The sequence below is a fragment of the Procambarus clarkii genome, chromosome 89 (assembly GCF_040958095.1).
Source record: "Procambarus clarkii isolate CNS0578487 chromosome 89, FALCON_Pclarkii_2.0, whole genome shotgun sequence".
Lineage (NCBI taxonomy): Eukaryota > Metazoa > Arthropoda > Malacostraca > Decapoda > Cambaridae > Procambarus > Procambarus clarkii.
Window position 1 is genome coordinate 2,793,086 of NC_091238.1, and position 11,133 is coordinate 2,804,218.

The following is an 11,133-nucleotide window of genomic DNA, read 5'->3' on the forward strand; positions in this document are numbered from 1 at the left end:
AATGTTGCAAATGTTGGAAATCCTTGTATATAGAGATCTCATAAAACCTTACCAACGTTGACAATACTTGAATATAGAGATCTCATAAGCCTTACCAACGCAGACAATGCTTTTATTTAGAGATCTCATAAGCCTTACCAACGTAGATATTCCTTTATACAGATATCTTATAAAGCTTCCAAGAGTTAACAATTATTGTCCACGTATCATGTAGACCGTCCGTGATCGAGGACTACAGCTTTAGCTTTGCTACTGCCGTTTGGCATCCCAATTCAACGGTCCGGTTTTACAACGCCTGGCGCATATATCGCCTTGGGTCACCGGATTGTTGATAGATCTTGTTTTTTACGTGAACTGGCTGGTTCTCCCGGCGGGGTGACGGTTTTCGAGGGGCCGGCTTGGCCGAGAGGTTGGTTGGCGGGTCTTGGCGGACCCTCAGCCGTGGTGGGCGGCTGGCTTCTGCTCTGCCGGAGGACACTGGATGACTTTTGCGTTTTAGTTGGGGCCGAGTTTTGGTTTTGTTACCTAGTGTTCACTGTGTGGGGCGGGGCCGGTGCTTGTCACCCTGAAGGACTCCTGGGGCTCCCCAATCATCTGCCTGTCTGCGTTTCTTTGCCACATGGCATATTATTTTCCAGTGATTGGCGTCACTCGTTTCACGATTGGGCTTGGCGTTTCACCTCTCCGGGCTTCGCGATTAACCCTTACTGGGTACGCCGGGGCGCATTCGATCCCACGATCGTCGTCACCCCTAAATCAACAACAGCAAGCCATTACAAATTATGTAGTTACGTGAGAAAGAGAAGAGTTTCCACTCAGCGGTTGCTGTTGATTCAATATCAGCATCAAATGGAGACAGTTTATAGTGAAAAAGATGAGGTAAAGATATTAAATGATTTTCTTCAGTAATTACAGTGAAAACCTTAAATACCATCCCTCTTCCTACTACCACGCTACTAACGCGTGGTAGTAGGAAGTAGTATTAGTTTGTCCACTGTTATAGTTTTTGAACAGAACTTAGGGCAAAATTAACCAATAGCAGATGAAGCAGCGGAGTCTCATATTTCTCTAGGAATTGTCAAGAATGTTTTAAATTGAGAACTGAGAAACCTTTGACCAATACTTTGAACAGGCCAATCGAGACAGGAACAGTTCCACAAAAGTGAAGACTGGCAAATGTCACAAGATACATAACCTGGATAGTCAGGCTTCTCCCTTTATAAGTCTCATAGACCTTCTTCCTGTAGAAGCCTCATATGGCTTCTCCATGTAGAAGCCTCATATGGCTTCTCCCAGTAGAAGCCTCATATGGCTTCTCCCAGTAGAAGCCTCATATGGTTTCTCCCAGTAGAAGCCTCATATGGCTTCTCCCAGTAGAAGCCTCATATGGCTTCTCTCAGTAGAAGAATCATATGGATTCCCCCAGTAGAAGCCTCATATGGCTTCTCACAGTAGAAGCCTCATATGGATTCTCCCAGTAGAAGCCTCATATGGCTTCTCACAGTAGAAGCCTCATATGGCTTCTCCCAGTAGAAGCCTCATATGGCTTCTCACAGTAGAAGCCTCATATGGCTTCTCACAGTAGAAGCCTCATATGGCTTCTCCCAGTGGAAGCCTCATATGGCTTCTCCCAGTAGAAGCCTCATATGGATTCTCTCAGTAGAAGCCTCATATGGATTCTCCTAGTAGAAGCCTCATATGGATTATCCCAGTAGAAGCCTCATATGGATTCTCCCAGTAGAAGCCTCATATGGCTTCTCCCAGTAGAGGCCTCATATGACTTCTCTCAGTAGAAGCCTCATATGGATTCTCCATGTAGAAGCCTCATATGGCTTCTCCCAGTAGAAGCCTCATATGGCTTCTCCCAGTAGAAGCCTCATATGGCTTCTCCATGTAGAAGCCTGAAAGAGAACATCCACCTGTCCTCTTACTCAACGCACTACAGTTTCTTTTACGCAAGCGAAACCACAGTCAAATTTGCGGTTTTTTTTTTTTACATTATAGGTTAGGTCTAAAACAGTCCAGTTATTTATGGAGTGGAATGGAGAGAACGTGCTGAGTTATCAACCATCAGCTTGACGTTGACAACTGGGAAAAGTATGGAAATAATAACATAATAGTTACACTGATAATCTAATTGGGGATTCTTAGCATAGTTAAGAGCGATCGTGACTGACAATTAGTCTTGATTTCATTCATATTTTTAATATGTTCAACGAAAGCAAGGCAGAAGACAGATACTGAAGACATGTTTCTGGATTTTCAGCGAGAGTTTGATAAAGTTCCTCACCAAAGAAAACTTTCAAAACTTTACATGGTCGTGTAATAAATTGATTGGAAAACTGGTGTCGTTCTAAAGGAAAATACAACAGGTCCACCAGACGTGACACTGGGAAGCGCCACAGGGTCGGTTTCGGGACCAGTTTTTTTTAAGTAAGTTAATGTTATCGTTAATGGATAATACAGCACAATATCTAAACTTGTAGATAACAACAAATAAGAAAAGTTACAACACTGATAGAGCGACAGAGATAGGAAACAAACCTAGAAACATTTGTAAATTGGTTTGACGCATAGCAGATTAATTTAATTAAAAAAAACATTGGAACTGATTTTCGCAATAAATTAATCAATTGGTTAGGGCGTGAACAGTCATACTTTGGCTATACATTGATTTTCTCATTGATGTATAAATCCCGTTAGTGCTAGTTCTTTGTGTATTAATGTTAATATTTAAAAATGAGAAGCAATACATGTATTGGAAACAAATTTTGAAGCAAGAAACTGCATGAACAACACTAAGTTGATGAAAGTAGAGTTGAAGATGGTCTGAAGTCAACTAAGTAGCGCAAAGAGGCGGTAAAGCAACAGCAGAATTTAATTTCATTGAGAGATCTTACGAGCCTTATTAGAGATATCATGCCATATTAGACGATGCTCAGCGTCGAGCAGGAAAACTGCTGACGGTAGTTAGTCATAACTCAGACGAAGCTCGTTAAAAGGATTAAATTTTATTCATTCTTCAAAGGAGAGGAATGAGAATCAATTTAGTACAATTATATAAGATCACTGAGAGGGCATGACAATGTTGGTCCCCTCATATGACCCGCATATCACTCGTAACAATGTCTAAAATTTATGACCAATTTTCTTCAAGAAGTGCCTGACCAACCGGGCTGTGGTGGATATGTGGGCCTGCGGACCGCTCCAAGACCTTGTTGGACCAAGCTCTCACAAGTCAGGCCTGGTCTCAGGCCGGGCTAGGGAAGTAGAAGAACTGCCAGAAACCCATCCAGGTACAATGTTTCCAGTCAAACAAGGCAAAATACTTTTTTTTTTAACCGAATAGTACACATAATGAAAAACTTATCATCTATATCTATAGGAGAGAATTCCATTCACCTGGGCTGTATGGGTCTCGAACCGTGGACCCCACGTGTGTGAGACTGAAGCTCTACTGACTGGGCTATGAGTAGTCTTAATAAGGAAAGTTTCTTAACTTTATAGGAGAGAATGTCTGTCAGTCTACGGATGGTTGCAGGTCAGACACAGATGGGGCTAGCCTCCTCCAGCTTTGCAGGGGGAATGGTTTGGGGCACGGTACAGACACAGGTTCGTCAGGGTTGCCAGAATTCGAGAAGGAACCACGTGTCAGGGTCGCATTCTAACCCCCTACAACAACTTTCGGCACTCCCCACCGACTACACGTGGTGAAATATTCTGAAAACAAAGATTTTAAGACAATTTTTTATAATAGTTATATCCATACTATTATTCAATGATCTCAGAAAAATTTATTAAAATTTTTTGTTATTCATACTTCGGCTGTACTAGCATAAAACAGACAATCCATCAGCTTAAAACGTTTTCCCACAACTCCCCCCCCCTCGCCTCTACCTTTATAAAAGTAAACGGGTAACTCATAAATATTTTTTAAAATGTTTCACACAAAGGCTTCTCCCACAGTTGGCCACCCACACGCCAATGGTACACTATTATATTACTTTGATAAGAGGGAGTGAGAGAGGGACAGAGAGAAATATTCAGAGAAAAAACAGTCAGACAGATAGACAGAATTAGACGAATAGAATGAGAAAATAAAATACAAGCAGAGACTTACATTCAGTCAAATATAGAGTCAGGAACAGAGACAGACAACAGCACACAGAGGCAGACACAGGTACAGACAGAGATAGGGAGAGACAGAAAGAGAACGAAAAGGGGGATTTAGAAGAGAGATGGCGAAGGGGAAATTGAAAATAGATAGAATGAGGGAGAGGGGGGAGAAGTGAGAGAGGGGGGAAGGATATAGGTCAAGAGAGGAGTGAGAAGTTTGAGAAAAGGGTGAGGGGAGAAAGGCAGAGAAGGTTGGGGGTAGAGGGGCAGGAGAGGAGAGGGGAGTAAGTTTTAGAGGAGGGAGGAAATGGGAAGACTCAGGGGATAGGGAAAGAGTGATGAGAAAGGTGGAGAATGGGACAGAATGGGTGTGTGGAGGGAGGGGGAAAGGTGTGAGAGAAACCCGTACACAGCCGCATACCTCCGCACATTATGGCATCAGGGCAACATCGAATATACGAATACAAATAGAACTGATAAGTGCTTTCCCTCAGAACTTTGCCTTAAGATGTTTATCCAAGCATAACCCTTCCATACACAAATCTCCTATAGTTTGGCTCTATAAATTTCTTACTCCTTGTAATCTTTGAAAATGCTTGTGGTTTCCCTAGCACTTGTGATTCTGGAAAGATATGTATCTATTCTTGTAGTAGGAGTGATTACATTAAGATAACTGTTATGAACGTTTATCTGATTGCAAGCTGGAGGTCAACAGCTGAGTGGGAAGTATCTGGTGACGAGTCTGAAGGTCACCAGGAGACCGGAGGATATAAAGAAGGTGATTGTACAGATGATCAGCCATCTCCACCATGAAGGCCCTGGTGCTGTGTACTCTCGTGGCCGCTGTCGCCGCCTGGCCCTACCTGGGCTTCCAGAACGACGGTGCAGGTGGTGAGTATACCCCAGCCAGCAACAGTGTCTGTCAGTCCCCTCGTAGCTCTATAGTCCATATGGACATGCATTGTTTTGTATGACGGCGAATATATTTACTTGCCAATGACAATATTCCACAGATGGGTCGAAAGACATTATTTGAATTACGAAAGATTCACATGTCGTCATATGGCAATAATGGTTACAATACCCAGCCAATGTTATAATAATAATAGCCAATAATAGCATGAGTGTTGAAAAGCGTCAGAATGGGGCAGGAACATCCTAACTCTGGCACAGAATCTTATATTTATAAACATTTGTCATTAGCACAAACTTACACAGCTATACATATCATCGACAAATAAAACTCTAAATGAGAGTATTAAAGGAAGGGAGAAATTGTAGGTGCAAGACCCTTAAACTTATAATTATTGCACGATAACATCACAATATTCTGGACTGAAACCACTAAACTTGGAATTTAACAATCAATGAATTTACACTAAGTAGGTGTGTTAGAACAGTGAACTTGTCATTACTGCACATAAGATCTCGGTAACCTAATATTTGTATGCGAGTCAACAAAGTTGCACTAATTGTTTTGAATGTAAATAAAGAATGTGTGTTAATTATCGACTTATAATAAGAACTCAGCTACTATAAAGTGATCAAACCGTGTTAAGAGAAAAAATAATACATGATTGAAAGGCATTAAACAGGTTATGAAAAATTATAAACTCCAAATACGGGATTAGAAAAAAAGCTTCAGTTTATGAGTCAGCTTCCTCTATTGTCATGCATTGCTCTAAATTTCCAAATTATTATTATTATTACTATTATTTAGTTTTCATCGTCGTAGACAGAAACAAATATTTTGTTCAGATAAGTTATGTGTGATTTATTTGTTATTCATGGAAATCGTCTCCCTAAGTCAACGCTGAACCAAATCTACAGAATTTGTTCATGAATAAAATCCTCCAACATGTTATCAAGAGTAAGTAGGACTTGTGGGGTAAAAATATGAAGATCAGTCTCAAGACCCATTAAGTGTACCATGTGGTGGGCCCCAAGGGGTCAGTCTCAGTGGTTTGCTTGGGCATCCCAAGCTTACCACCAAGGGCCGTCTGGGATATAGCTTCTGCTACCAATGACTTTTGCATGGTCAGGGTGGTCGAGTGGTTAAGATACCAGGTATGCCAAGGTGTATAGTGCTTCTGGCTGTCTGGGTTCGAATCCTTCTGGGGTGTCGAGCTTTCAGTTGCCACTGGCGAACACTGGCGTGTTCACCTTCTACATGGGCCAGTCCACCAACACCGTATCACGATGTGGCTACACCCCTCCTTCGCTCTCCAGATACTCACTGGCAGAGGGCTTCAGCAACACGCTGACAGGGGTCTCAAACAATTATATACAGGGGTAGCGAACACCCTGGTAGAAGCCTCTAGCAGCTTCCTAGCAGCACGTCACAAATAGACACATCACTGTTTTCCTTAACTCTTAGGAGCCAATCCCAGGTATGTCGATCTTCAAAAACACTGCGTATATCAGCAGCTCACACACACTGCTCGAATCGATGGCGGCTACTTAATCCTCTCTCAAGACCAAGCTAAGAGTTCATGGACTGCCCAAGGTGAACTTCCCTCCTCAGCTCAATCGCCTCTATATGTCACCCCTGTGGACATAAAAACGCTTTAGCCAGATGGACAGTACACTAGGTAACCCTGGGACAACACTCGTTCACTGGGGAATTGACATTATGCATTATAGCCACAACCTAGATGGCGCTGATCGTGATACGCCACCCACCAGAGGTCATCATCATCGACCCCACATTCTGAATGAGGCCGGAAACCAGAGCCATTTGCTGATACCACGCCACCACCAACAGATCGAGTTATCTACATAGGACCCAATACTAGGGGAGTTGGAGTGCAGATCCATAGATGGCGCTGAAATTGCCACTCTTCACTCCGACGATGGTGTCGACACCGTAACAATGATGTTAATGGCATCCTTAATTAATATCCAACTAATATTAGAATTCTATAACTTTTCGATAGAGGGTTTCACATGATGAAATGAAGAGCTAAAGTAGATCAATACTATTTCTCCTTCTTGAAATCGTGTTCGTCTGGGAAAATTAATATATTAATTCGCATATATTAAATAAATAATAATGCGAATTATTTAAAAATGCTTCATCGTTTAAGTCATGTAATATCATTAAAAATGGAAAAATTATAGCTGACTAAATGTTGAAGGTTTCTATTTAACAAAATGTAATTTTTTTCCCCCAGGAGCATCTACCGCACAGAAACAGCACGACATAAATTATCTGCTGTGGAAGGTTTATGAAGACGTTCAAGATGACAACCTGAAGCAGCTCGGGGAGGTCTTCGACCCTGAGGCCGACACATCTCACTACAGTGACGATGGCGCCGCTGCTCACAAGCTGGTGAAAGAACTGAAGGAAGGGAGACTTCTGGAACAGAAACACTGGTTCTCCCTCTTCAATAATCGACAACGTGAAGAAGCCCTTTGGCTCTATGATGTCCTGGAACACAGCACGGACTGGAACACATTCGTCGGCAATGCTGCTTATTTTCGACATTACGTTAATGAAGGAGAGTTTGTGTATGCTTTGTATGCTGCAGTGACCCACTCTCCACTCACTCATGACGTTGTTCTTCCACCACCTTATGAAGTCACTCCACATTTGTTCACTAACAGTGAAATTATCCAGGAAGCCTACCATGCCAAGATGACCCAAACACCAGGAAAATTCAGGTCAGAATATTCTGGCAGCAAAAGGAACCCAGAGCAGCGTGTGGCCTACTTCGGTGAAGACATTGGCCTGAACACCCACCACGTCACTTGGCATTTGAACTTCCCCTTTTGGTGGAACGATGCTCACGAAGGTCACCACATAGCTCGCAAGGGTGAGAACTTCTTCTGGGTACATCATCAGCTTACAGTCCGCTTCGACGCAGAGCGTCTTTCCAACTACTTGAGTCCCGTGGACGAGCTTCATTGGGATAAACCTCTCAAAGAAGGGTTTTCTCCTCATACGACTTATAAATATGGAGGCAACTTCCCATCTCGTCCAGATAATGTGAACTATGAAGATGTGGAGGGCATTACTCGTGTTCGCGATTTGGTTCTATCTGAGAGCCGTATCTTTGATGCCATTGCTCATGGGTATGTCATTGCCAAGGATGGTACCAAAATAGATATTAAGAACAGCCGCGGAGTTGAAATCCTAGGTGATCTCATTGAAGCATCTGAATACAGTCCAAACTTCGCATATTACGGTTCGATCCACAACCTTGCTCACATAATTATAGGTCGCCAGGGAGACCCTCATGGAAAGTATGACCTTCCCCCAGGTGTCCTGGAACACTTTGAAACTGCCACCCGCGACCCCAGCTTCTTCAGGTTCCACAAATACATGGATAACATGTTCAGAGAACATATTGACAGCTTTGCACCATATACTAAGGAACAATTAGAGTTCAGTGGTGTGGCCGTTGACAACTTTGCCATTGACGGGAAATTAGAAACGTTCTTTGAAGATTTTGAATACAGCCTTCTCACTGCTGTGGATGATGCTCCCGGAATAGAAGACGTCGATATATCAACCGTCGTGTCTCGTCTGAACCACAAGGACTTTTCCTTCAATATTGACGTCACCAACAATCATGAAGAAGAAGTTCTGGCAACAGTGCGCATCTTCGCCTGGCCCCACCGTGACAACAATGGTATTGTCTTCCCATTCGACGAGGGACGCTGGAGAGCCATCGAGCTGGACAGGTTCTGGACCAAACGTAAGTGGCCTTTCGTTCAGTTTTCCTGTAGCCTGTCTTATATATATATATATATATATATATATATATATATATATATATATATATATATATATATATATATATATATATATATATATATATATATATATATATATATATATAATTAAGCCATAAATCACTAAAAACCCTAAATCACCTGACGAGGATTCGAGCCCAAGACGTCTAGGATCACCCAGAAACGTACACAGTACCGTGACCACCGCACCATTGATAGACATCAATGATGAATACCGCATCATTGATTGGGTAGTCAACATAATGTGAGCGTTTGGAGGTGATCTTAAACGTCATGGTTTCGAATCCTGGTCGGGTCATCATTTAGAGTTCTTAGTGGCAAATGAAAGTATAAAGGCTAAATGTTTCAGGAAAATAAGACTTAGTCATCAAAATCTGAATCAGAAATTCAGAGGCATGAGGTTTTTATGAGCGATTTCACAGGTTTCCAATACGCGTACGCCTGTGACCCGGCCCACGCCTGTAGTCCCGCTCCTGTCACCCTCCCAACAGCCTGTCTTGGGTAATGGTCTCCAGTCCGACAGTGACTCTCTGCTGGAGTTTCCCCAGGCTTGTAGGAAGAGGGGAGGATATAGACCAGTCCCTTCACATAGCCCCAGACAGAGAAAAAAACATGATTTCCTCTTCTTCCTCAGACTTCATCTTCTTATAAATTTCCTGGGGCTTCGCAAAACTGTTTCCCGAACCTCTAGACTTTCTCTTCTGGTACTAGTGGTCCTGCAGATCCCTTTGAACTGCACAGTCAGCGATCCTCTTTAAACGTTTTGTGCCATGTCCAAATCTGCATTTTAGTTTGTGCATTGTTAGCGAAATACACCCTGAACAGTCTTGTTCGACTGTGTTCGAGCATACTCTGACACACAATACGCCTTTTCTTTTCCAGTGAATGCTATTTCTATACCTGAAAAAAAATATGAACAGAATTTTGAGTTGCTTTTACACATGCTGTTAAAATTGTAGATCATTTAAACGATAAGTGATCAAGTTCTTAGATTACTAATTTTTATAATTGTTTCTGTAACACTCGTATATAACTTCTTCACAACCAGGTAACGAAGAACTTCCAATCACATGTTATATTTTTGCCAACAGTGAGTGCTGGAGTGAACCACATCGTGCGCAAGTCTAAGGACTCGTCAGTGACAGTCCCCGACGTGCCCAGTTTCCAGACCCTGATACAGAAGGCTAACGAGGCGCTCGCCTCAGGCAGCGAGCTCAACCTTCGTCAGTATGAGAGTGCCCTTGGACTGCCCAACAGGTTCCTGCTGCCCAAGGGTAATTCTAATGGTATGGAGTTCGACCTGGTGGTGGCTGTGACCGACGGAAAGGCTGACGCTGCTGTAGATGATCTACACACAAACACCAAATTCAACCACTATGGCTACCGAGGAGTGTATCCGGACAATCAACCACACGGCTACCCCCTGGATCGTCGTGTTGACGATGAACGCATCTTCCAAAGTCTTTCTAACTTCAAACAAATCCTAGTCAAAATCACCCATCAGTAATTGCTGCCCAAACAACAGTGATGTTAGTGAATTTACATTACAATGAAAATTCTTTGTCTCTTTAGTTTCACCAATTAACACACAAGGCCTTGACTATTTATATTGCATATTTGCACATCTGTGCATAAATGATTGCATTTTCGATGGACTGTTATTCTTTCAAACATGAAAATAAAGCTCTGTACAACAACTGTAGTTAAGTATTTTTATCCAATGCTCAATGTAGAGATCTCCGAATTGTGTAGGCAACGCTACAAATCCCTGTGTAGAGAACTCTCTTATTCCTTACAATCCTTATCACCTTGGATAATCAGATATCATATGTCTTGCTGATACCTGGACCGTCTAACTACCGATGAATTCATCTTCCACAAATGTTTCAACTTCAAACAGCTTATCGTCAAAATCAACAGTCAATTAGCCTTTCAAAAATAGCAATGAAAAATATTTTTCTGTCAATCTACTTGGACCTCCAGTGTGATGGACAGTAATACTAAAGGCCGCCTCCATGTTTGTAGAACAGGACTACAGCCCGCGCTCAACAGTCTGCATGGTATTACTCAGGCAGGCATTGGGGAAGGGGAAGGAAACTCAAACTACTGAAAATAATGAAATATTTTTAACAATATATATGTTATATATATATATATATATATATATATATATATATATATATTTTAACAATATATATATATATATATATATATATATATATATATATATATATATATATATATATATATATATATATA

General features: G+C 41.9%; 1 protein-coding gene across 1 annotated transcript; it reads left to right on the plus strand.

Annotated features, from left to right (window-relative positions):
* Window positions 1-4,893: 4,893 nt before the first annotated feature.
* LOC123773418 (hemocyanin subunit) lies at window positions 4,894-10,572 on the plus strand. Its single transcript, XM_045767171.2, has 3 exons — window positions 4,894-5,007; window positions 7,290-8,816; window positions 9,966-10,572. Exons 1-3 carry the CDS (start codon window positions 4,926-4,928, stop codon window positions 10,379-10,381), a joined length of 2,025 nt encoding a protein of 674 aa, XP_045623127.2. The 5' UTR covers window positions 4,894-4,925; the 3' UTR covers window positions 10,382-10,572.
* The last annotated feature ends 561 nt before the right edge of the window (window positions 10,573-11,133 follow it).